Genomic DNA, 27,330 nt, shown 5'->3' on the forward strand with positions numbered 1-27,330 from the left:
AGGACATTGAGGTTCTGTTGACCCTGGACGTTTACGTTCCCCCTGAGGAGCTCTACAGTTTGAGCCATAATATCCACTCACCCGAGGACTGTTGTCTTGGCCAGCTGTATGGCTGTGCCCATGCCTCTGTGAAACTGCCTGTAACTCTGGCTTCAAGGCTCAGCACTGTGATCAATCACGACCTGGACCTAGTGTTTTCTCTAATGCTGTTTGGGAAGTACCGATTCCCCTCACTGGGTTGTATGTGCATCCATGCACGATGGCTTTTCATTTTGATTCAGGACATCTGATAGGCGGGTATGAACCTGTTGCTGTGTGTGTGTGCATGCAAGTGTTTGTGCCCAGTGATGTAGTGGTATTACCCTCCACTACAACACTGTGTGTGTGTGTGTGTGTGTGTGTGTGTGTGTGTGTGTGTGTGTGTGTGTGTGTGTGTGTGTGTGTGTGTGTGTGTGTGTGTGTGTGTGTGTGTGTGTGTGTGTGTGTGTGTGTGTGTGTGTGTGTGTGTGTGTGTGCTCATGATCATCTGGTCTAATTGGATCATTTGTTAGCACAGATCAGAACACTTCGCCAGCGTGTTATGTACAGTAGTTTAACAAGGGGATTATTTTTGCTCTTCACTCGCAGTGGCTTATTAGCCTACTCCCGACCAAAAGCCTGTGACTTGTCTTAATCAATCAATGTGATGTTGTTTAACTGAATCTCCGTCTGTATATTTGCGTAATTCTCTGATTTGAGCAAACAGGTGGAGGTGGTATAGTTCATCTATCGCTGATCAGAAACATTATGGATGCAAAAATGTATTGTGAATCAAATGTAGGCCTATTATGTTTGCTTCGTTGTGTAAAAGCAACTCCGAAAGCCTGCGGTGGTTGTTTTCTATCGGTATCGTGATGAAGATACTCTCAATATAAGTATGATCCCACACTTGCTCCCTAACACAGGGAAGGAAGTGAGAGTAGAAAAGCCTTGGCCTCTGTTTCAAAATATACAGTGCATTAGGAAAGTATTCAGACCCTTTCAATTTTCTACATTTTGTTATGTTACTTATGTTTACTTACCTTATTCTAAAATGGATTAAGATGTTTTTTCCCCCACACATCAATCTACACACAATACCCCATAATAACAAAGCAAAAACGGGTTTTAATTTTGTTTTGCAAAAAAATGTATTCAGACTCTTTACTCAGTACTTTGTTGAAGCATCCATTCATCATTGGATGGGGAACCTCGCTGCACAGCTATTTTCAGGTCGCTATAGACATGTTCGATCGGGTTCATGTCTGGCTGGGCCACTCAAGGACATTCAGAGACTTGTCCCGAAGTCACTCCTGCGTTGTCCTGTTGGAAGGTGAACCTTCGCACAAGTCTGAGCTCTTGAGTGCTCTGAAGCAGGTTTTCGTCAAGGATCTCTCTATACTTTGCGCAGATCATCTTTCCCTCTATCCTTACTAGTCTCCCAGTCCCTTCCGCTGGAAAACATTCCCACAGCATGATGCTGCCACCACCATGCTTCACCATAGGGATGGTTTTGGCCAGGTGCTGAGTGGTGCCTGGTTTCCTCCAGACTTGACACTTATCATTCAGGCCAAAGAGTTCAATCTTAGTTTCATTAGACCAGAGAATCTTGTTTCTCATGGTCTGTGAGTCCTTTTGGAAAACTCCAAGTGGGCTGTCATGTGCCTTTTACTGAGGAGTCGCTTCCCTCTGGCCACTCTACCAAAAAGGCCTGATTGGTGGAGTGCTGCAGAGATGGTTGTCATTCTGTAAGGGTCTCCCATCTCCACAGAGGAACTCTGGAGCTCTGTCAGAGTGACCATCAGGTTCTTGGTCACCTCCCTGATCAAGGCCCTTCTCCCCTGATTGCTGAGTTTGGCCGGGCGGCCAGCTCTATGGGGTTCCAAACTTCTTCCATTTAAGAATGATGGAGGCTAATGTGTTCTTGGGGACTTTCAATGCTGCAGTAATGTTTGGTACCCTTCCCCAGATCTGTGCCTCGACACAATCCTGTTTCGGAGCTCTACGGACAATTCCTTTGACCTCATGGCTTGGTTTTTTTCTCTGACATGCACTGTCAACTGTGGTACCTTATATAGACAGGTTTGTGTCTTTCCAAATCATCTCCAATCAATTTAATTTACCACAGGTGGACGCCAGTCATGTTGTAGAAACATCTCACGGATGATCAAACGAAACAGGATGCACCTGAGCTCAATTTCGAGTCTCATAGCAAAGGGTCTGAATACTTATGTAAATAACGTATTTCTGTTTTTAATAATTAATACATTTGCAAAAAAATCTGTTTTCACTTTCATGTTATTGGGTATTGTGTGTAAATTGATGAGTTTTTAAAATGTATTTAATCAATTTTAGAATAAGGCTGTAACGGAATGTGGAAAAAGTGACGTGGTCTGAATACTTTCCGAATGTACTTGTACACTACATGACCAAAAGTATGTGGACACCAGCTCGTCGAACATCTCATTCCAAAATCATGGGATATTAATATGGAGTTGATCTGATGCTATAACAGCTTCTACTATTCTGGGAAAGCTTTCCACACCTTTGGAACATTGCTGCAGGAACATGCTTCCATTCAGCCACAAGAGCAGCACTGATGTTGGGCGATTAGGCCTGGTTCGCAGTCGGCTTTCCAATGCATCCCAGAGGTGTATTTGTATTTTTTATGGATCCCCATTAGCTGCTGCCAAGGCAGCAACTACTCTTCCTGGGGTCCGGCAGAATTAACGCAGTTTGATGGGGTTGAGGTCAGGGCTCTGTGCAGGCCAATTAAGTTCTTCCACCAATTTTGACACACCAAACTGTTGCCACAAAGGTGGAAGCACAGAATCGTCTATAATGTAATTTCATGCTGTAACGTTAAGATTGCCCTTCACTGGAACTAAGAGAGGCCTAGGCCGAACCATGAAAAACAGTCCCAGACCATTATTCCTCCTCCACCAAACTTTACAATTGGCACTACGCATTGGAGCAGGTTGTGTTCTCCTGGCATCCGCCAAACCCAGATTCGTCCACCACTCCAGAGAACTCTTTCCACTGCTCCAGAGTCCAATGGCAGCAAGCTTTACAGCTTTACTTTAAGCTTTTGTGTCCGGCTGCTCGGCCATGGGAACCCATTTCATGAAGCTCCTGGCGAACACTTCTTGTGCTGACGTTGCTTCCTGAGGCAGTTTGGAACTCGATAGTGAGTGTTACAACTGAGGACAGACGATTTATATGAGCTATGCGCTTCAGCACTCGGCGGTAAAGTTCTGTAAGCTTGTGTGGCTTACCACTTTGCGGCCGAGCTTTTGTTACTCCTAGACGTTTCCACTTCACAATAACAGCACTTCCAGTTGACCGGGGAAGCTCTAGCAGGGCAGGAATTTGACGAACTGACTTATTGGAAAGGTGGCATCCTATGACGGTGACATGTTGAAAGTTGCTCTTCAGTGCGGCCCATTCTACTTGCCAATGTGTGTCTATGGAGATTGCATGGGTGTGTGCTCAATTTTATACACCTGTCAGCAATGGGTGTGGCTGACATAGCCGAATCCCCTCATTTGAAGGGGTGTCCACATACTTTTGTATATAGTGTAATTTTTTCTATATGACAGCAGTTCCACATGTTGCCGTGGCGCAAGTTGAGTGGGAAAAATATAATTTGTATTTTATTCTGTTATATTTTATTTTATTCTTAGCCTACTATGTGTGTTGACTGTGATCGAGGTAGCTTAGGTGTGTCTTGTCTGTTTAATTTAAATGAACAAAATGGCTATTGATTTCATGTGCGTAGCCATGTAGCATACGAGCTGCACAGACCAGTAACATAATTAGAATATGCCATTCAATTCTTTTGAAAATGCTTATCCCGGCTGGAATGTGGTAAAAATAGGACTGTATGAATTGAGCTCAACATTTTTTGGCCAGATTATATATATATTTTTTTTTACAGGCAACATGCCATAAAGTCTGTCTGTAAAGGGTATTAGAAAGCCCCTACAGACGGGTTTTCCAGTGAGCTGCTTTGCTAATTGGCAGTGTGCTTAAGTGTTAGGAGAAAATATGGAAAGTGGATTTCAAGATCCTTACTTTCTCTTTGCTCCCTACTCCCCCCCCCTTTTTTCTCTTTCTCTCTATCTCTTTCACAGGGGGTCCCCTGACAGAGAAGGGGGTGTAAGTATCACAAAATCATTCATGCTTTATCCAATGGATTAATTGGTCGACTTGTTCAACTGTGAAATTATTGAATTGTGTTGTCAATAAAGATGCTTAATAATGTCATTGCTGGAAGGTGAAGACATGATTGCCTATTTTACAAGCTCGGTTTAGTACTGCTCAGTCCTTTAGGTGAATCAGCACTGTAACATTGGTGGCCCTTCTTTTTTTAATGACTCCAGAATCAAATGAAATGAGTCTATTGTTGAACTTAACTGTTTTGTGAGGTATTGAATTTCCTGACATGATTTGATTTAATTGTATTTGTATTCTCTGTATTGTGGACTCGACTGTCATCATCCAGGATCCCCAAGAGATTGAATCGGTATTGAACACTATTGGAGTCCCTTCTAGTGTAGGATATATAGTTACTATAGACTCTACTCTACCAGACCTTAGGTAATCCTTAGGTGTATCGTTACTAATTGGGTTCGTAGTTCCTGTATCGGTAGCATTGAGTAGCCAATCACTTAGCGTAGTAGTGCATGAGTTGAGCAATCAGGATCCTGATTGGTGGAATTGATTGTGATCGTGTCATTCTGTTTTCAGTCACAGAAGAAAGCCAATGGCGCGGCTGTCAACGGATTCTCTGGAGAGATCGACTGGGACAGATATGTATGGAACCAGCATTCGTCCTTTGAACAAGCTCATATAAAAAAACAAACCTATGATTATGTTACTGGCATACTCTCAAAGATCTATATGTCTTGGACAGTAGATACTCTTCTGACCCTTCTGTTACTGTTCCTACTGTCGTTTCTAAAGATTCTGAGTGCATGTTTAATGTAGAATCAATCGTTTGAGGTCAAATCCAATTCAATCCATTCAGGAAGTAAACTGAATTGACAGAATTTAAATGGAATTGAGCCCAACCCTGATCGCATGTTGTAAACACAGCGTGTGATGTTGGTGTGTCTGTTGCTCGTGTGTTTCAGAACACTCCTACGGTGGACGATGAAGGTTACAGTCTCAGGCCAGACGAGGAGGAGGGGCCAGGATCAGATATCCTTTATCAACTAGCTACACCCTAATGGAGCTAGATATGAACTATTTCACGCTACATAGTACACCTACACCTAATACTATACCTATAGGACTATAGTTCCACCAAATCACAGGTGACTTATAGTTTGTATGTCACATTATGAGCACTTCGCTTTTTGCATGTAGAGTCTGTGTCTGACTGACTGTTTGACTGACTGACTCAATGATTGACTTAGTGAATGACTGTCTATCTAGATCAGAAACATGTTGTATTCAGCCCACCACAGAACAGCCTATGAGTACAAATCAACATTGAGACCGTTGAGCATCATTTCATCTCAACTCAATAACAAACAGGCAGCCGAGAAATAACTGGGTATTAACTTCAACTCAATAACAGCTTACGGCATATGGCCTAGAACAACCATATATTGATTAGACTGATATTGCTTGGAGATTTGCCAGGCTTTTCGGAACCTGCTGTTCTGTGAGGAGATTCTACGGTCTCCTGATTAGAAGCTGTTGTATGCTGTAGTATCTAGTATTTGGTAGAGTTGTAGATATAGAAACGGTCCGGAGTACAGAGTTTCCCCAAGTACAGATCTAGGATCAGCTTCCCCTCCCACAATCCTAACCTTAACCATTTAGTGGGGGAAATGCTAAACTGGCCTAAGCTCACCGTCTAGGGGCAACATCACCCTACTCCTTGAAATACAATGTAAATGACCTATGATCTTCAGCAATTAAAAGATTACGGTCTTTAACGGCAACCCACCTGGCTCCAAACCACCCAAGGAACACTTCTTCTCCTCCAGCGAGTCGGAGGGAGAGGAGGACCACCGTAAAAAGTTTAAGATCAAGATTAAACCATTACCAGCGGAAAGTGCCAACTGTTTGGCCCCCTCAGTAGATGAACTCAAAGCCTCCATAGGCAACATAGCTCTGTCTCCTTCTCCTCTGGTGAGTCCCTCCCTCCGCCATCCCTGCTCTGCCCTCACCGGGGGCCATGGTGTCATTTTCTGTTACTGTATACTGTATTCTAGAACGTGTTTGAATTGTTGTATCTGCTTGCTGTTCTGTTCCACATGAAGAAATGATTTCCAACATTCATAGCACATTTCTTACCGTCTCTGCGTGTTTCTCTGTCACACTGCATGTGTTTTCTCCTCATTAATCCACTTTATATGCCTGTCTGTGAGCCAATTATATTGTCTCAGAGGCTTATTCCATCAATATTCCGGGAGTAACAGTGAACTAAGGAGAGAGACACTGGGGTTTGTTTACCCTCTACTACATAATACATTGCTGATGCTAGGGATGTTGGGGAGAGAAATGGTGGCTGGCAGGTCTTGAGCATTCTGCTGTGACCTCAGTGGACTACCAATTACTGGAGTGGAGTTTAACCCAAGGCAGATGTCTCTAAGCAGCCCACAGAAACCAACGGACACTGTGTTATTGAGTCTCATTATACACTTTAAACTGGAGAGTTCCTACACCACAATGACAACAACTTCATGAGAACCATTGAGATTGAAACCTGCTCAATTGAAAAACATCACTTAAAACCTTAAATGAGCAGAGTGATCCAAAGGTGGGAGAGGTGTTGATGGAGTGGGAGGGAGAGGTGTTTAAGGAGTTTCTCTTTGGGCTGGGGCCCCTCCCTTCCAACCCCCTCCACCCCCCGTCAACCCTCCCCTAGTGTCATACCTGGTGTAAATAATTCAGCCTGGAAAGTGGGTATTCACAGTGAGGCAGTGATGTATGCTGTACGTACGCGAAGACTCTGGTCATACGAGAACCCTACAGACTCAATAATTAATCCATCCACTGGCTGTAGAGCCGCTTGCTAGCCGTTAGCTCACTAACCTGGAACAGTGAGCAGGTGTTTGGTTGTTTTAATGTGTACATGGCTCTCTCTGTGTGTAGAGGAACTTGACAATCTAGATCAGGATAATAGCAGACAGTGGCTGTGTGGTTCTGAGGGTGGCCAGTCAGTCATAGAGAATTGTATTATGTCCTCCTTACTGACGGTCAAGTTATCACCTAAAACCCATTGTCAAAACCTCGTTCCAGAAAGGTCTGTCACTGTACTAGGTTAGGGGACAGATTGGGTTGGAGACTACGTGCCATTGGTCTAGGAGAGACTCTTTAACGTAGAAGGATTTAACCCCCAGGTCTTTCAAGTCCTTTAATATAGAGATGTATCCCCAAGCAACGGTTCTAGCTCCCACGTCTGAATAGAAAGCAGTGCCAGCTCTGTCCTATACTCTCCAGATTAAGTCTGTACCAATTAGCATCTCCTCCATTTATTAAAACCTCTCCAGTCTGGCCAGAGTGCTGGAACTTCTACCTTTTCACCTCAGTCATGAATTAAACATGAGTCACGTGGTGGACCCTCACTCGCCATTGCAACTGTGTGCTTTCCCAGGTAGCCCTGGCAACGGTTACCAGGACATTGGCTAAAGAGAGCTGGGATAGAGAGCAAAGGTTAACAGGCTAAATCGAACAGCGAGGTTATTTCCACATTTCCTTCCCTGGCATTCTCTTGCTCCCTCATTTGATCTCTCCTGTATTTTCTCTCTCTCCTTCTCCCTTCACCTCTCTCTCTTCCTCCCTCTTTATCTCCCTTGACCTCGATCTCCCTGTATTAAAGTTGAATGTGTTGCTCTTAGAGGGGGGTGGCTGTTGAGAATACAGAGAAGAGAGACCGAGGAAGTGTGTGTGTGTGTGTGTGTGTGTGTGTGTGTGTGTGTGTGTGTGTGTGAGCAGATTAACCTCCCCATGGGCATTTCTGTCCACGGCGCAGTAGATGTATCATTTAGATTTTCCCTTGTACTCAACAACTATCACTATTGATTAAACATCCAGTCACTTATGATATCAAAGTCGCTTATCGATATACTGTAAATGGATGAACGAATGGGTGTGGAAAGTGAGATGGATAGACCGATTGGTAGATAGAGGATACTTATGCTCTGTGGCTCTTATGTAAATCAGAGTAGAACACTATTGGCACGCATGTTTGTTTGGTCAGTCAATTTTGTGTGTACAGTGATTGTGGATCTACGATAACATATAGTATCCTCTCTACCCCTTTCTCCTCCCTCCCTTTCTTTGTCCTGCCCCCTCCCTCTGTCCGTCTCTACCTTTCTTCGCCCTCTACCTGCTAACTTCCGTAGAGGAGTAGTCCGGTAAGCTTGTTCTTGGCATTTCGTTGTCGGTTTATTTTTCTCTCCTCGCTTCCTGTCTCTCTGTTAGCATGACTTGATCACTTGCATGGCTGCTTTCTCCCTTTCTGTTTGTGATTCGGCAAACTGACTTTTCTCTCTAAGGGTCACATTGAATGCCTGGTGGGTCCATTGTAATGGAGTCAGAGAAATATGCAATAGAAATACAACACACTCAGGTGAACCAGGATTTGTGGAGAACAGGTTGCTCTGAATGAGAACCAAAGGTTGTGGGATTTGGGACTACCACAGTACCAGCACGAAGAAGGCTGCTGTATAGTGACCTCCGATAAGATGGAAATCTGGCTGCTTTCTCTCATAATATCCATGCACCTTTTGGCTAGCGGCTAAGACACAACAGCTCAGCTGTGTGTGTGTGTGCTTTTATTTCAGTTCCTCTGAGTAAGGTTTAATTTGAGGCTGTAGCAGTCAGTCAGTTGCATTCCACACAAACAGAACGATGGGAAGAATTACAAGGGAAATGGTGGTGGGGAAGGGCAGAAAATGATGCAGATGGAAAAGGGAGATGGAAAAGGATACAGCTGAATGAAGCCACAGCAGGTCCCCTGAACAGTGGAGAGGACAGGGCCAATTGGATCAGTCATTATGGGTTGTGGATGACTGTGATTTCTCTCTCAACATATTGACATACACACCCATGCATGATCGCACACCCACGGATGAATCATCACGCTCACTCGTGCGCGTGAATGAGTCATCCGTGCTCCTCTTAAGCCCTTCTCAGCTCTCTGCTTTTTACTCCCATTATGCATGGTTGATCTCGATAGCGGTGTTCAAGAGCATCAAAACCATAATGTATCATGGGTAAATTGTGACTGGCTAACTTATCGACAAATAGTTATTATGAATAGTTATTTATGATGCAAGGTGATTTGTCGATCGGTCAGTCGGCGGCCCAGCGTCTCACGTCAGATCACTTCTACGAGATGCCCGTCCCTCAACTGATCTGTGGAACTCATCCCTACTTCTGAAAATCACTCCGCTCTCGGTAGATGGCACACTGGCTACTACCGCAAACCATGTTCGATCAGCTGAGCAAACTTTCTTCCGCCAGCAGCCTATTGAAGGCTTGTTTGAATCGGTAGCTTGTTGATGAAGTTGCACCAAAGTTCTGGAACTGTTCTCAGACATCCGCATGTATTTTATGGCCTCGCTACTTTGTAGTAGCCACTACTACTTTGCACTGTGCCTCGCTACTTTGAAACATCATGCCATCGCGATAACACCGCAGAGAGCAGTCAGCTGTGTTGTAGACCTCCGCACACTAATCACTACTACTTTGCACTGTGCCTCGCTACTTTGAAACATCATGCCATCGCGATAACACCGCAGAGAGCAGTCAGCTGTGTTGTAGACCTCCGCACACTAATCACTACTACTTTGCACTGTGCCTCGCTACTTTGAAACATCATGCCATCGCGATAACACCGCAGAGAGCAGTCAGCTGTGTTGTAGAACTCCGCACACTAATCACTACTACTTTGCACTGTGCCTCGCTACTTTGAAACATCATGCCATCGCGATAACACCGCAGAGAGCAGTCAGCTGTGTTGTAGAACTCCGCACACTAATCACGCCAGAACAGATTGTCATGAAAACTAATTTGTGCATTGCCGAAAACTTCAATACGCTAGCTAGCAGCGGGTGTATTCAGCATTGAGTGTGTGAACTGATGTTTGCATTCATTCCTTTAGTTTCATATGGATTGATTTGAAACTGGTTCAGCCAGCAAACAGACACTAGCTATCTGATGTGCTAGCTAGCTAATTTACATTTCAAATGTCATAAATACAGATTCTACCACCACAAAACATCTTAGCTAGACGTAGAATTGGGTGGTGAAGACTACCCAAAATGATCTACAAGTTTATAGTTTATTTTAATTTTTTAACTCTTGACAATGTCACCTTGGTAACATTTTCGAATGTTAGGACAGCATATTGTAGCCAAACATATTTTTAGCTATCCCATGTGCTTGTAAGTAATCAGATGTGAGACAGTGGTTGATCTATTTTAAAGCACATTCAGGCTGTGGCTCATGCTGCCATTGGAACTGTCCTTGCTTGTGCAGCACATTCAGGCTGTGGCTCATGCTGCCATTGGAACTGTCCTTGCTTGTGCAGCACATTCAGGCTGTGGCTCATGCTGCCATTGGAACTGTCCTTGCTTGTGCAGCACATTCAGGCTGTGGCTCATGCTGCCATTGGAACTGTCCTTGCTTGTGCAGCACATTCAGGCTGTGGCTCATGCTGCCATTGGAACTGTCCTTGCTTGTGCAGCACATTCAGGCTGTGGCTCATGCTGCCATTGGAACTGTCCTTGCTTGTGCAGCACATTCAGGCTGTGGCTCATGCTGCCATTGGAACTGTCCTTGCTTGTGCAGCACATTCAGGCTGTGGCTCAGGCTTGCGCGGCTAATGATGGCACCACAGGCCTATAAAAATGTTGCCGCCCTCCGCTTGACCTGTCATTGCTCCATTTACACAATACTGCTGCCTCATTGCCCCTTCCACCAGGAAGTAGTCTACAGCTGAGTGCCGGAGCCCCTATACCAACATTTTTATAAATAACCCAAGATAGACCATAGCGTGTCGTTTCCAACCGGAGCAAATTAAGCGTTGTGGGCAGAGCCAAGCACGAGCTACCGAGATCCCATTGGGTGTTCTAGCATGTATTTGCATATTTTCATCTAGCTCTAACTTCTCCCACTTTCTGCCACAGGATTTCCTCTCCTCACCATATTTGGTGGTGAGAAGATCTGAACAGATGCTTCAGATGGATACAGTCCTGTGAAGTATCTGGCTCATTGTTCTCTCGTCGTGACATCACTATGACAGTAAACCACTGTACTGTACCTTTCTTTACCACTCTGTCTCTCTGGTGCGGAGATGACTAAGCTGAATTTCCACTACAGACATTTAATGGTGATGAATCTGGTTGGGCCTTTTGGAGAAGTAGGCTACTGGTTCTAACTGACTGAGTGTAACTGTTGTGTTGTGAGTGTAAAAATGTATTATGTTGGAGAGGTGTGCTTTACTGATTCATCACTCTCTGACCAGGTATCTCTTCTCTCTTCCTTTTTGCTGGTCATAGAGACGTAGCCCGGTAAGTGTCCCTCCATTCCGTGTCTGTCCCTGGGGCCTGGGGTAAATTACCAACGCTTTGTCTCACTATGCTTCCTGTACTGCTTCCTGTACTGCTTCCTGTACTGCTTCCTGTGACCTGCTGGAGGAGTGGAGCGGAGAAGGTTGAGGTGGCGTTGACAGTTGAAACAGATCAGGAAAATATTGCTAATTTGCTACAGTATGGTCCCTGTTGTACTAGGCTTTTTAAGTCCCTGGGTGAATCTGAATAGTCTTTCCTTGATTCCTCATATCCTCTGTCTTCGCCGTCTCCTTGCTTCCTCCTGATTATATTAAGGAGGTGGGTAGAAGAAGGGATGACACGACTGAAGAAATTGAGAAAGGGCATTTGAGATTCACCCCATCTGTCGACAGCGGGACCCTTTGATCTCTCACTTCAGCCCCGCATTCTAGTGATTCCTCTGCTGCTCTCTCCCTCTCTCTCTCTCGCTCCTTCCATCTCACTCTCTCCCTCCTCCCTTCTCTCTCCCTCTCTCTCTCTCGCTCCTTCCATCTCACTCTCTCCCTCCTCCCTTCTCTCTCTCTCTCTCTCTCTCTCTCTCTCCTTTCCATCTCACTCTCTCCCTCCTCCCTTCTCTCTCCCTCTCTCGCTCTCGCTCTCGCTCTCTCTCTCTCTCTCTCTCTCTCTCTCTAGCTCCTTCCATCTCACTCTCTCCCTCCTCCCTTCTCTCTCTCTCTCTCTCTCTCTCTCTCTCCTCCATCTCTCTCTCCCTCTCTCTCTCTCTCTCTCTCTCCCTTCTCCCTCTCTCTCTCTCTCTCTCTCTCTCTCTCTATCGCTCCTTCCATCTCACACTCCCCTCCTCCCTTCTCCCTCTCTCTCTCTCTCCTTCCATCTCACACTCTCCCTCCTCCCTTCTCCCTCTCTCTCTCTCCCCCCTTCTCCCTCTCTCTCTCTCGCTCCTTCCATCTCACACTCTCCTCCTCCCTTCTCTCCCTCCCTCCGTCTCTCCCTCTCTCTCCCTCTCTCTCTCTCGCTCCTTCCATCTCACACTCCCCCTCCTCCTTCTCTCTCTCTCTCTCTCTCTCTCCTTCCTCTCTCTCTCTCTCTCTCTCTCTCTCTCTCTCTCTCTCTCTCTCTCTCTCTCTCTCTCTCTCTCTCCCTCTCTCTCTCTCTCTCTCTCTCTCGCTCCTTCCATCTCACACTCCCCCTTCTCCCTCTCTCCCTCTCTCTCTCTCTCCTTCCATCTCACACTCTCCCTCCTCCCTTCTCCCTCTCTCTCTCTCTCTCTCTCTCTCTCTCTCCTTCCATCTCTCCCTCCTCCCTTCTCCCTCTATTTTCCTTCTTATCGTGTCTCTTTGAGAGTTATTTCATGCACTGTATTGTCACTAAAAAGCAGCACTCTCTGTCTTGGTCTCTCGCTCTCTTTTTCTCTCCCTGCTCCCTCTTTCTCTCCTTGTCGCTCTCTCTTTACCTCTGAGTTTCTCTCTGTTTCTCGCACCATATTTCTGTATCTCTCTCTCTCTCGTTACACAATCTCATCTGTATTATATATCTGTCCCTCTCAATTTTGTGCAGGGTGTATAATGTTTCGTGCTTTACACGAGGCTTCAAAGACCTACTCTTTCTATCTGTCTCTGATAGCTTTCTGTGCCCACTGAACTCCCACTATGCACTGAGTGCACAAAACATTAGGAACACCTGCTTTTTCCATGACATAGACTGAACAGGTGAATCCGGGTGAAAGCCTTGATCCCTTATTGATGTCACCTGTTAAATCCACTTCAGTCAGTGTAGATGAAGGGTAGGAGACCGGGTAAATAATGATTTTTAAGCCTTAAGACATGGATGGTGTACTGTATGTGTGCCGTTCAGGGGGTGAATTGGCAAGACAAAAGATGAGAAGTGTCTTTGGACAGGCGATGGTAGTACAGTAGGCGCCAGGCGCAACGGTTTGTGTCAAGAACTGCAACGCTGTTTGTTGGGGTTTTCATGCTCAACGGTTTTCCGTGTGTATCAAGAATGGTCCACCACCCAAAGGACTTCCAGCCAACATGATGCAACTGTGGGAATCATTGGAGTCCAGCATCCCTGTTGATTGCTTTCGACACCTTGTAGAGTCCATGGGGGATGAAACTCAATATTAGGCAGGTATTCTTAATGTTTTGTACACTCGGTGTATATTATTATTTTTTATTTTTTTATTTAACTAGGCAAGTCAGATAAGAACAAATTCTTATTTACAATGACAGCCTCCCGGGGTGTTCAGGGGCAGAACGACAGATTTTTACCTTGTTAGCTCTGGGATTTGATCTGGCCCAAAGCTCTAACCACTAGGCTACCTGCCGCCCCAAATTAGCTTGTCTATAAATCCTAAGGGCCATTATAAAGTATATATTATAAATAAATATTATAAAGTATATATTATTTGTATTAATGTACATAACTGCATGTTTATTTCACTCTGCAATAAGTACACCTTTTCCAGAAATATATTGTTTCATGATTCGGACAGTGCATCTCGACACATCATCTGTTATGGCCAATAGCTCCTCGATTGTTCCACAGTATTCCTGCGTGAGGTAGAGAGAACAGACCTAGTGGATCTCCACTTCCCTGTGGAGACAGTTGCTAAGTCAGCCCAGCCAATGCTCTCATCCGATTATCTCATTCTTAGGCTACAGAGACCATTTTCTGACCTAGTGGATAGGCTCCCTCCTGGGAATACTGTATCTAATGTGCACATTAACACGGTGTGACTCGTGGATTTTTTTAAAACGCTTTAATATTTCCATATGAGTCATTTGAGTGTGAAATGTAATGTGTTTTTTGGGTCTTTTTTCAAATGTATGTGTTTTTATTATAGGGGTTGATGACAAAGGACTCTGGTAAGTATCTAAGTTGTCTCCTCTCGTCTTGTTGTTTAAAGCTAAACGCCTCAGGTGAAAAGCCAAGTCACCGATTAGCTTCAATGTGTTTCGGTGTTTATGATGAGTCAGTTGAGGTGAACGACTGTGAACGAATCTCTCCTCAGGTGAAGAGATACAGGTGGCTCGGCCAAGACGTCCTGCACCCATTGAGGTCCCCACATTGGCAGCCCCGGCGCTACAAGTTCCCAGGTATGTCTTTATCTGTCGCCCACTGACCTGTTAGACTCGCCCCAGGTGCTGTGGCTGTGTAGTCATGCACTTGTCTGTACATCCGTAGTTTTACATGAACCTCTTGTCAACATTCAGTCACTGATTTAGTAACTTCAAGTCGAACGCTTTTACATCCCCTTATGACATCTCTTGTTGTAGTGTTCTGAGTGAGGTGACGGGAGCATGTTTGTCTTCGTTTCTGTGGTAGACTGATCGTCTGACTCGTCCTGCTGTCCCCTGTCTATCCTTGTCTTATCTCCATCCCCCAGCAGTAAGAAAGCCACAGTACCAGAGAATGCCTACTAACCCTGTCTGTCTGTCCCGCTTTATCTCCCTCCCAGAAGTAAGAGAGCCCCAGCAGTACCAGTACCAGAGAAGAAAGCAGCGCCAGTACCAGAGAAGAAAGCAGCGCCAGTACCAGAGAAGAAAGCAGCGCCAGTACCAGAGGACACAACAGCCTTATTTGGGCCTCCGCTGGAGACGGCCTTCGGAGAGCAGAAAACTGAAGGTACATCAACTTTCTTTGATGTGTGTGTGTGTGTGTGTGTGTGCTGAGCGATTTAACCAGCATCGACAATGATTCCATTACTTGAATTGCATTTAGTTCTTCTTCTTTTTTTGTGAGATCAACTCGCCGTTCCTCTAGAAATAAATCAAAGCAAGCGCGAGAGAAATCAGATCAAGAACAAACTCTGGGATGCTATAGGAATTTGTAGTTTTCAACAGGAAAATATTCAACTTAGTTCAGCACAGAAAACATGCTAATGAACTACAATACCCATAATCCACTGCCTGCCCTGTTTATCCAGGCCCCTGACAGACTCGTGAGAGAGGAATGTACACAACAACGAGAGGAATAGAGACAGTTCGTGAAGTAGCTCTACACAATTGATAGTTGTAGGACTTGTAGTAATTTTGTCAGACAGCTCTGCAGCATAAGGATCTACTAGCTAGCCATCTAGTTAGCTACTAGCCTAGCTAAACAGGATGACTCATTAGGGAGCACAGAGATTACGGTCACGTTTCCCTGCTCATAATGGCATGCATCAACCAATGGTTGCGTACCATGTCATCGACTGTTCTGTCGGGCACCAGATTGCTATAATATACAGTAATGTATTAGAGGTCGACCGTTTATGATTTTTCAACGCCAATACCGATTATTGGAGGACAAAAAAAGCCTATACCGATTATTGGAGGTCAAAAAAAGCCAATACCGATTAATCGGCTTATTTATTTATTATTTATATATATATATATATATATATATATATATATAAAGCCCATAATATGTATTACCTTTATATATATATATATATGCATACACATTTTTGTAATAATGACAATTGCAACAATACTGAATGAACAATGAACACTTATTTTAACTTAATATAATACATATTATGGGCTTTTGGATGGGTGTCCTTAAGGTGATTCCACAGGTTGATGGTATTTTTTTATTTAGCCGTTGCTGACCCCATGCTTACATCTTTATCACAAATAAGACACCTTGCTTTCCCTGGTGCCAATTCCATGTAATAGTCCCACACTGGTGCTCTGCTTTTCTCTGCCATCTGTAAAACACACACACAGCTCTGAAGTGACAATGATACTGAAGAGTCTGCTTAAGAGACAAATACTCTCAACTGTTTGAATAAAAATAGAGTTTAAGTTACCTGTGATGAATTTTGAAAACAAAAACTGTAATTTCTATATGCAGAAAATCATATTTTAATAATGGGCATGGTAAGAATTGACTACCGAAGTGCGAGTCATAATTCCCATGACACCTTATTGCAAAATCTGAAAAGCGGTTCCTTCATTCATTTATTCCATAGGATATTTTTAGATTCACTTAATTAAAATAAGGTCGGTGTTTCGTGTAGGCCTACACCACCTTGCCAATTTTATAACTGTGTAGATATCCATAGGACAAGGTAACTATGATCAATATTGGCTAAATATAAGCGAAGATTTTTTAAAAATGGTAGAGTGGATTTATGAAAACATGTTGACAAACGTTACCTTATCTTATTGAGATTTACACGGGTATCAAAACGCAGAGGCGGTTTAAGCACGAAACCCAGACCTTATTTGAAGTAGATCAAGACATGAATGGTAAAATAAGGAGAAGGAACCCCTTTCAAGTTCAGCCGCAAGTTATTACAGGAATTATAACGCGTCGACTCTCTCTAAACCATATTCCTTTGACGATTACGAGCCTGCTGCTGCCTACCGCCCCTCAGTCAGACTGCTCTATCAAATATCAAATCATAGACTTAACTATAATAAACACACAGAAATACGAGCCTTAGGTCAAATCCGGAAACTATCACCTCGAAAACAAAACGTTTATTCTCTTCCGTATTTTATCTAAGCATCCATGAGTCTAAATATTCCTGTTACATTGTACAACCTTCAATGTTATGTCATAATTACATAAAATTCTGGCAAATTAGTTTGCAACGAGCCAGGCAGCCCAAACTGTTGCATATACCCTGACTCTGCGTGCAATGAACGCAAGAGAAATGACACAATTTCACCTGGTTATTATTTCCTGCTAACCTGGATTTCTTTTAACTAAATATGCAGGTTTAGAAATATATACTTGTGTATTGATTTTAAGAAAGGCATTGATGTTTATGGTTAAGTACACATTGGAGCAACGACAGTCATTGTTTGTTTGTTTTTTATAAGATAAGTTTAATGCTAGCTAGCAACTTACCTTGGCTTACTGCATTCGCGTAACAGACAGACTTCTCGTGGAGTGCAATGTAATCAGGTAGTTAGAGCGTTAGACTAGTTAACTGTAAGGTTGCAAGATTGGATCCCCTGAGCTGACAAGGTAAAAATCTGTCGTTCTGCCCCTGAACGAGGCAGAACGTTCCTAGGCCGTCATTGAAAATAAGAATGTGACTTGCCTAGTTAAATAAAGGTGTAAAAAAAATATTTTTCAAAATCGGCGCCCAAAAATACCGATTTCCGATTGTTATATGAACTTGAAATCGGCCCTAATTAATCAGCCATTCTGATTAATCGGTCGACCTCTATACTGTATGATGTGGTTAGTTGATATGTAAGATCTGGCAACACCTGGGCAGAAGAACGCACCGTTAGATGGTGGTCTGGCCGGCTGACTGCTACTGCCTGAGCAGAGATGAGATGAGCAGAGATGAGATGAGATGAGCTGAGATGAGCAGAGATGAGATGAGATGAGCAGAGATGAGATGAGATGAGCAGAGATGAGATGAGCAGAGATGAGATGAGATGAGATGAGCAGAGATGAGATGAGCAGAGATGAGATGAGCAGAGATGAGCTGAGATGAGATGAGATGAGATGAGCAGAGATGAGATGAGATGAACAGAGATGAGATGAACAGAGATGAGATGAGCAGAGATGAGATGAGATGAGCTGAGATGAGATGAGATGAGCAGAGATGAGATGAGATGAGATGAACAGAGATGAGATGAGCAGAGATGAGATGAGCAGAGATGAGATGAGATGAACAGAGATGAGATGAACAGAGATGAGATGAGCAGAGATGAGATGAGCAGAGATGAGATGAGATGAACAGAGATGAGATGAGCAGAGATGAGATGAGATGAGCAGAGATGAGATGAGCAGAGATGAGATGAGATGAGCAGAGATGAGATGAGATGAGCAGAGATGAGATGAGCAGAGATGAGATGAGCAGAGATGAGATGAGCTGAGATGAGATGAGATGAGCAGAGATGAGATGAGATGAACAGAGATGAGATGAGCAGAGATGAGATGAGATGAGCAGAGATGAGATGAGCAGAGATGAGATGAGATGAGCAGAGATGAGATGAGATGAGCAGAGATGAGATGAGATGAGATGAGCAGAGATGAGATGAGCAGAGATGAGATGAGATGAGATGAACAGAGATGAGATGAGCAGAGATGAGATGAGATGAGATGAACAGAGATGAGATGAGCAGAGATGAGATGAGCAGAGATGAGATGAGCAGAGATGAGATGAGATGAACAGAGATGAGATGAGCAGAGATGAGATGAGCAGAGATGAGATGAACAGAGATGAGATGAACAGAGATGAGATGAGCAGAGATGAGATGATGACTAAAGAATTAAATAAAAGAAAGTCAATCAATAAAGTAATAAGACAATGACTGGTTTTCAATGCTTTGGCAATTGAATGTTCTCAGTATTTGGCTTTGGAATTTCAATTAAAACGTGTTAAAATCATTTTAAAGTAGTAATTTCATGTAAAAAGAAAAGGGGAAAAAATAACCAGAAATCGTAGACTGTGATTATTTTTTTTTTTTTTTTAAATAAACTCGAACTGACCTCAAAAAGCACTAATCGCTCAGCACTAGCGTGTGTGTGCGTGCGTGTGTCCATCCCTACCTTGTTTTTCTGTGATCGAGCACTGTAACGACAACGGCTTGTCGTGGAACACTGCCGCTGGCTGTGACACTGAAGACACACCGCAGATGCATAGCACCAACAAGATGGATGCTTCCTATTCTCTCCACTGCCTTTCGGGCCACCTCTAAAGACACTATCCCTCTTCCCTGTCAGCTGCACACGCTGCCACTATGTCTTGCAAGCTAAAACTCTCACAAACACGCTCGTGGTCAGAGGCACTATGAGGTAAATGAGATTCCACTGTGGTTGGTTTGTTGTCGTGTGAATCCTCCCCTCACCCCTCTCACAGTCAGGGTTCTATACTAGCTCTGCAGGCTCTGACTGGAAAGCTCTTAGCTTGTTATATAACTACCTGCCGAAGCATAGCTAATGTCACTACATACAGATCCAGCAGCCTTTGCTTTTTTAACACACCATTCAGAGATAGAAGTTTCTCTATGAGGCTGTTAGTCCCTCCCTCTTTCTCAATGGAGTGGTTATATAAAGTACATGATTCTGTGAGACTGATAGGGTTGCTATTCTCTATTTGTAAATAACGGATGAGCTTGTATAAGATGCTGCCTTCAGTAGTAGGAGATATTCGCCACAACTATAGCTAATAAAACTGATATTACCTCGTCACTTCTTGGTGTCTTTTTTTGAGCAGTGATTGGTTGGTTATAGACAATAGCTAATGGTAATCTAGGTCCAAGAATTCAGATTCAATGCATGTCTTTATTGTAGATGCTAGCATGCGTATTTTAACACACAGTTACCAAGAGGTATTTACTTTTAGCTTATTAAACTGACGCCCCCTCTATGTTATGTCCCCTGTCTGTCCTGAACGTAGTGGGTATATCTGAGCCAGTGGTGTGTGGCGTATGGGGTGCTCCTCTACCTGAGTCTGAGTCACTGAGCCCAGACTTCTCTTTCACAAGACCCTTCCCTACAGGCAGTAAGTTTTCCATGTGTGTTTGCACTTCCTGGAATGACTGCACGGAACCATCAACTCACCTCATAAACCACCTCACCCTCATGACTGAAACTAATGAGCGATCTGGACGGATGAACAGAGGGAGAGAGAGTCTGTGAACAAGTGTGCCATTAACTCTTCCTCCGCAACCCGTACTAACCCACTCATTTCATCCGTCATTAGTTAGAGAAATAATTCAATCCCATACTAATGTTGAGCATCATGATTCAATTGCCTCTTCCTCTTCTCCCCCCCCCCCCCTGCATCTGCATGGATTATGGGCCATATGCATGGTGGTGTATGTAATATATGGCATGGGGGCTGTATGGTAGTTCCCTACCTGTACTGTGCTGAGCTGGTGTGACACAGCCAGGCACTACCACCAGGTGCCTCTAGATGGCGCCACCCTTTAGAGTGACAGGCTGTTCATGGATGCACTGATATCATTGCAGCTCCGCCCCCGCTTCCGCCCAAGAATGCCCCGACCCCCCACTGACTGGCTCCCCTCTGCAGATGCTGCTGGTAAGACCTTTCATCCCTCGACCCCTCACTCCAGCCCCCTTCCCTCGCTCCTTCCCTCTAACTTTTTCTTGCATTTGCTGTCACTCTCTCTCACTCTCTCAATCTCTCTCACTCATTCTCATACTAACTGCTCTGCTCCTCTCTCCCTGCACGTGGCTCTGTCTGTCAGGTTTGTCAATAAAGGCAGAAGGCTCAGGGAGGAAGACCTCCGTCCCAAACCTGGATAACATTTTCGGCCCAGCGGAACCCCCTGCCTTTGGCGAGGAATCTGCCGACAAATGGATCTGCTTCAGCGAGGAGGAATCCGCAGCCTCTGAAAAACCACCCCCTCCAACGTCCCCACCCCCTCCAGAAGATCCCCCTGCCCCTCCTGTACCCACCTCCCCTCTCCCTCTGGATGACCCTGTCCCTGCCCCCTCTCTCTCCCCTCTCCCCACCTCCCCTCCCCCACAGGAAAAACCTGTCTCTCCATTACCCACCTCCCCACCCCCTACAGATGAACCAGTGCCCCCCAGCCACTGTCCCACCCACGCCGAAAGACCCTACACCCCCACCCTCACCACTTCCTCCAAAGGACCCTACACCACCCCCCACTCCCACACCCACTGTTGTCCCCACTCTCGACTTAACCTCCAGCATCGCCCCTGCTCCCCTTGTCACCTCACCCAGCAGCGTTGCCCCTGTCCCCTCTGCAGTTCCCTCTTCTCCCAAAGCAAGCATACCTGTCTCCCCCACCAGCCCCCCTGCCCCTGTGGAAGCACCCTCACGCACCATCCCCCGGCCCCTCGTCTTGGCCGCGGAGGAACGGAGGAGTCCTGAAGCAGCAGCTCTGCCTGTCCCACCTGCCCCTCCGAAAGAGGACCTCAGTGAAACCACCACCACCCTGTCACCCAAAGATGCTGGCCAGGGTTCCCGTGTTGCGCCGCCCCCTCCTCCACCCCCTACATACAGGGCAGTGGTGTCCTCTCCAGGACCAACGACAGGGGGTACGGGTAGTGGTGAGTACCCCTGAAGGCTAAACTCATCCTACACAACACCCCCATCCATTACTTCACAACCCACCTAACCACTGTCGGCATCAGCCCGTAGAGATGTGCTGATGTTTAACGCAGTCAGCTAGTGTAAGCACATACTTTGATAGGAACATAATGACCATCTATTTAAGCCAGTGATTGGGTTTAGGTGGCTTGCTGTTTGACTGGAGCGGCCCATTGAAATCAGCTGTGAGTAGGATAATTATATTCATTACGCTGCTTAATGGTTAGATTAATGCTGACTGATTCCCATATCAGGGCTGATCACCATCCTCACATTAATACAATATAAGAGAAGGTACTGTACAGAAACACTGCTCTTGTTTAGACCTACAGCTCATCTTACACACACACACTTGATTTTATGATTTTATGTGTGTGTGTGTGTGTGTGTATCAGAAAAAAGTGGGTTAAGATCCCTAAGCCAATGAACCCGTTGTTCCCTGTTGTCGTCTATGTAAAAGGTGCTTTACAATTATGACGGTCGTTGTGCAGTGTTGTTCTGTTGCAGACTAAAAAGAGAAGAGTGTAGTGTAGACCTGACTGTGTGTGTAGTGCACGTGGCCATGATGAAGGGCATTAGTTAGTTTAGTTTAACACACGGAACAACCGGATTCAGGACTGAAAACACAGCTGGGACAGATCCTGTTGACACAGCACTTCGGAATGCCGGGATGAGTGGGTATTCTGGCTCTGACTTTCTTGTCCCCCTGTGGGAAAATCGGCCCTCAAGATAAACAATAAAGTGACTGACTGAGTCCAGAGTGTTTAAAAAAAAAAAAAGATCATATCACCCACTACTGCAGGGGTGTCAAACAAATGTTTGCCCCGGGAGCCGCATTTGATCTTAAATGAGGTCCAGAGGGCCGTACTGGTAATGTGTTATATTTCCTTGCCTTCAAAATTGGCATAACATAGTTCTCTATCCATAGATTTTGGAATTTTCAATGCTCCTTTACTGTCAAGTGATTATTCGCGGCCTGGACAGTCAAGAACCTGTATGAATACAGGACCATTATCATTTCTACACAGTTTTAATCGTTTTAAAGTATATTTATTGAAAAAAAATTATGTTTTACTCAAACCACCAGCGGCCAGAATGTACCCCCTGGGCCATATGTGTGACACCCCTGCACTACTGTCTCCCAAAACCTTCCTCATAGATAGCCATGGTGGACTGGTGTGTGTTGTGTTTCACTGGCGTTCTATCCAATTCAATTTAGCTCAGTGGAAATTCAATCAAACATACTGTTCCGTCAACAGGAAACCAGCTTATCCAGTCATTGTTCTAGAATTAACTAGATGTTCTAGAGCTCGTGTCAAACTCATTCCACGGAGGGCCGAGTTTCTGTGGGTTTTCGCTCCTCCCTTGTACTTGATTGATGAATTAAGGTCACTCATTAGTAATGAACTCCCCTACCCTGGTTGTCTCAGTCTCAATTGAAAGGAAAAAACAAAAAACCTGCAGGCACTAGGCCCTCCGTGGAATGAGTTTGTCACCCCTGTTCTAGAGACTGTCTGGTCAGTTTTGTTTTGATGTTCTAGGATCTCCCCACATGTTGATTTTCGATTTCTCTGGACAGTGATGTCCCAGTGTTCTTCTAAGCCAGGTGTCCTCTTGTCCCCCTTGCAGGAGCGTCCTCTCCGGCTCGATCTGCTACACCGTCAGCTCCATCAGCTGTTGTCAGCAGCCCCACCCCACCCCCACCTCCGCCACGCCCTTCCTCACGACCCAAACTGCCTCCTGGGAAACCTAGCATGGGGGACGTGGTACGTGATGATATCTTTGTTTACACTTGACTTACTACACACTGTAATAACACCCTACTTGCACAGTAACCACTCTTCTTATATATATAAAAAACAGTGTAAGGGATATGGTACGTGATACAGTAATAAAAACCTCAAACCTCATCAAGCAACACACTCCTCCTCGTAAACAATACCTCTTTTATACTTTATGGTACATCCGCAACCTGTAGTAGATATTTGACCGTTAGTTTCAAGTGTTCTTGACGTTTAGCCCCCCCCCCCCCCCCCAGATGCTGAACTGTGAGGATGATTGAACATTAAATGACCTATAATTAAATCATAACTAATAGGATATCTAACGTGGAAACATGTCTTTTTTCTCTGTCACTCTGTCCCCGTGCAGAGCCGGCCTTTTAGTCCCCCGGTCAGTCACTCGTCCAGCCCCCCTCCAGTCGCCCCCCTGGCTCGGGCCGAGAGCACTTCCTCCATCTCCTCCAACAACTCCTTGAGTGCAGCCACCACCCCCACCGTCGGTAAAGATCTCACTGTCTCTGTGTCAGGTGTGTGTGCCACGTCATCTCTCTCATCACTACCTGTGCTGCTGTACCTGTGCTACTGTTACAGTACTTATGCTGTTACCTGTGTTGAGTGTTTGCTTCGGTCAATCTCTGTGCTGCTGCTGAGATGGCGGCGTCCATCGGCTGCCGGTGCTTTTCTGTGACTCTCTCAACTCTCTCTCTCAATAAATCCTCATGCACTCCTCCAGCAGTGTAATGTGTTACACTCACTCAGTGTACACTGCATTTCTGTGGATGTGGTAACGATTCTAAAGACTACAACATGCCTAATATGTCGTAATGGAATGGTTAAATATACTGTAACCATTCCCTCAGCTGGGGGAGAAGGTTATTGTCAGAAGAGCCTACAGTATATTACGAGGTAATTCAGTGAGTCATAAAGACACACATGGTATTAATCCCAGAGAGCGAAATTTTAAATCATCCCTTAAACGAAGCCTGATGTGGTAAATGTTTGCTGGGTACTTACTGTTTTGTTAGACACACTACCGTTCAAAAGTTTGGGGTCACTTGACATTTCCTTTTTTTTTAAAGAAAAGCAACAAAAAAAATGGGCCATTAAAATGACATCACATTGATCAGAAATACAGTGTAGACATTGTTAATGTTGTAGATGACTATTGTAGCTGGAAATGGCTTATTAAAAAAATAAAAAATGGAATGGAATATCTACATAGTAGTACAGAGGCCCATTATCAGCAACAGCATCCTGGAGTCGCCTCTTCACTGTTGACGTTGAGACTGGTGTTTTGCGGGTACTATTTAATGAATCTGCCAGTTGAGGACTTGTGAGGTGTCTGTTTCTCAAACTAGACACTCTAATGTACTTGTCCTCTTTCTCAGTTGTGCACCGGGGCCTCCCACTCCTCTTTCTATTCTGGTTAGAGCCAGTTTGCGCTGTTCTGTGAAGGGAGTAGTACACAGCGTTGTACGAGATCTTCAGTTTCTTGGTAATTTATCGCATGGAATAGCCTTCATTTAGAACAAGAATAGACTGACAAATTTCAGAAGCGGGTTCTTTGTTTATGGCCATTTTGAGCCTGTAATCGAACCCACAAATGCTGATGCTCCAGATACTCAACTAGTCTAAAGAAGGCCAGTTTTATTGCTTCTTTAATCAGGACAAACAGTTTTCAGCTGTGCTAACATAATTGCAAAAGGGTTTTCTAATTATCAATTAGCCTTTTAAAATGATAAACTTGTATTAGCTAACACAATGTGCCATTGGAACACAGGAGTGATGGTTGCTGATAATGGGCCTCTGTACGCCTATCTAGATATTCCATTAAAAATCAGTTTCCAGCTACAATAGTCATTTACAATATTAAGAATGTCTACACTGTATTTCTGATCAATTTGATGTCATTTTAATGGACCATTTTTTTTTGCCTTTCTTTCAAAAACAAGGACATTTCTAAGTGACCCCAAACTGTTGAACGGTAGTGTATGTCATGTACTTTATATCTGCGAGTAGAACAGTAGAATATAGAAGTAGGCTTTGAGCAGAGAGCCCACAATTGAAATGCTGATCATGCCTTGTGTGTTTCTCATCCCATAGATTTTTGTATTTGAGTTTTTCTCTCCACATTTTTCATCCATCCCATAATTTTTTCATTCACAACGTGCCCTCCTTACTGTGACACTGTCCGTTTTTTAAAATGTATTACCGTTATTCCTTTTCTTTGTTTTGATTTGCATTTGTTTTGTTTTTTGCTCTGTCCTTTTTTTGCTTTTGGGCTGTCGCTTTTTGTGATGTCAGAAGATGATGCTTTTGTAGACAAACTGCCCACGTTTGGGAGGCCCTTTGATTCCCTGGCAGGTACAGTATAGTGTGGATGGAGGGAGGGAGGCTTTCTGAGTGGGCGGGGTGGTACCTGGGAGGTACTCTATTCTTTGGATGGAGGGAGGCTGTCTGAGAGGAAGGGGGGTGGCACTCTTGGAGTGGTGAATGTTCCACCCAAGCTTTGAAGACCGTCTGATGTCATAGGTCCATCTACCCATTATAATTTTCTTGCTTTGTTTGTTTGTTTTTGTCAATCCATCTCAGAGTTGATGGCAGCTGTCATATGATGGGAGTAACTTTGAACTGAGATATTGGAGTACGCCACAGATTTCATTTCATTAGTGTTGAATGAAAAGCATCCCAATGATAAAGCTGAAATGCCATGCATCTGTTTTTATCATCCCACTCCTGCAAGGTTCTTTTTTAAATTTTTTTTTATGACTGTCCATCCTTTGCTGCCCACATCACCACGGCAACATCCATTTTTGTGTGATATGTGTGTACTGTATGGAGTGCACTGTGTTTTCAACCATGCTGTTATTCTGTGATGTGTGTGTGTTCCAGTGTGTAAAAAGTGTAGCCTGTCTGAAGAGCTTCTGTGGCATCTGTTGGCACTCTAGATCCACACACACACTCACACACTCTGTGAAAGAAACAGAGCCTAGCTGCTTTTGAAGTCTGGCAGGAGAATTAGCCTGAGTGTCTCCAACTGGTTGGTATTCATCGCGCCACCCTCTTCCTCACCACTCCGATCATCACAGACAGGCAGGCAGCCAGTGAGAGAGCTCTCCGGTGCCCATATCCCAACCTCTCCCCCTGATCCCCATCTGCCCCCCCTGTACTAGACCTCCCCTCTACCTTCTCACCCTCTCACTCCACCCATGAGAACATGTTTCTCCACAACTCTAACCATGCAACCCCCCATCAGAACACCTGTCCGCCATTCACCTCCACTCCATCCATCCATTCACAACCTCCCAAGGTCCCAACCACCCCCTCAGCGGTCACACCTTAACAGTGAGCCCAACAACCCCCTCCAGCACCCCTGGTTCTACCCTAATCACCACCCCCTGGTGTACATCATCAGGTACAACAGCCAGAGTCCATTTTATTCTGAAAGACTATGGCCGGTGTGACACAAAAGAAAACGGTCTACTATTGGGATGTGATGTAAAAGTTTTCATGTAATGATAATGGTAATGAAGGGTTTTCTATAGCAGTGTGTGGCTGAACGTTGTATGTGCAGTACGAACGATTTGCCAGGTATCGTTCCCAGTCTGTCCTCTCCAGGCTTGGCTTGTTTTCCCCCACGCCCCTAGAGATCCGCCATCCACCAAGAGATACCTTATTTCACCTGGTCCTGCCCCCTCCCACACACACACATGTACCCGTTTCACACTACTGAGCTGAGCAGAGCTGGTCAACGCTTTTCTGACCTGGCTATGGATCCTTTGCGGTTCAGGTCAATAGTGTGAAAGCTCGTAGGCAGCCGACACGAAGACAGACACACACCCTTTTGTTCTGGCATGGCACTGTTTTGGCTTGCTGTGCCATGCCCCACTTCACCTCACTGTGATGTGTGGTAGACCTGCTGTGTGACTCACGCTACTGTCCTTCTCTCTTCCTCCCT

At 44.8% G+C, this 27,330-nt stretch overlaps 1 protein-coding gene across 1 annotated transcript in view; it reads left to right on the forward strand.

Annotated features, from left to right (window-relative positions):
* Positions 1 to 27,330, forward strand: part of LOC115145353 (SH3-containing GRB2-like protein 3-interacting protein 1) — a 121,248-nt gene that overhangs the window by 77,986 nt on the left and 15,932 nt on the right. Inside the window, 18 exon segments of the mRNA XM_065003208.1 lie at positions 4,152 to 4,176; positions 4,523 to 4,543; positions 4,768 to 4,833; positions 5,154 to 5,220; positions 5,978 to 6,162; positions 8,382 to 8,393; positions 11,544 to 11,555; positions 14,398 to 14,419; positions 14,566 to 14,650; positions 15,013 to 15,179; positions 19,909 to 20,013; positions 20,484 to 20,514; positions 20,516 to 20,553; positions 20,723 to 21,065; positions 21,067 to 21,551; positions 23,221 to 23,357; positions 23,743 to 23,899; positions 25,677 to 25,736. Coding sequence (XP_064859280.1) covers positions 4,152 to 4,176; positions 4,523 to 4,543; positions 4,768 to 4,833; positions 5,154 to 5,220; positions 5,978 to 6,162; positions 8,382 to 8,393; positions 11,544 to 11,555; positions 14,398 to 14,419; positions 14,566 to 14,650; positions 15,013 to 15,179; positions 19,909 to 20,013; positions 20,484 to 20,514; positions 20,516 to 20,553; positions 20,723 to 21,065; positions 21,067 to 21,551; positions 23,221 to 23,357; positions 23,743 to 23,899; positions 25,677 to 25,736 — 2,018 coding nt within the window.

Source organism: Oncorhynchus nerka, linkage group LG17, assembly GCF_034236695.1.
Source record: "Oncorhynchus nerka isolate Pitt River linkage group LG17, Oner_Uvic_2.0, whole genome shotgun sequence".
In the NCBI taxonomy this organism is placed as follows: Eukaryota; Metazoa; Chordata; class Actinopteri; order Salmoniformes; family Salmonidae; genus Oncorhynchus; species Oncorhynchus nerka.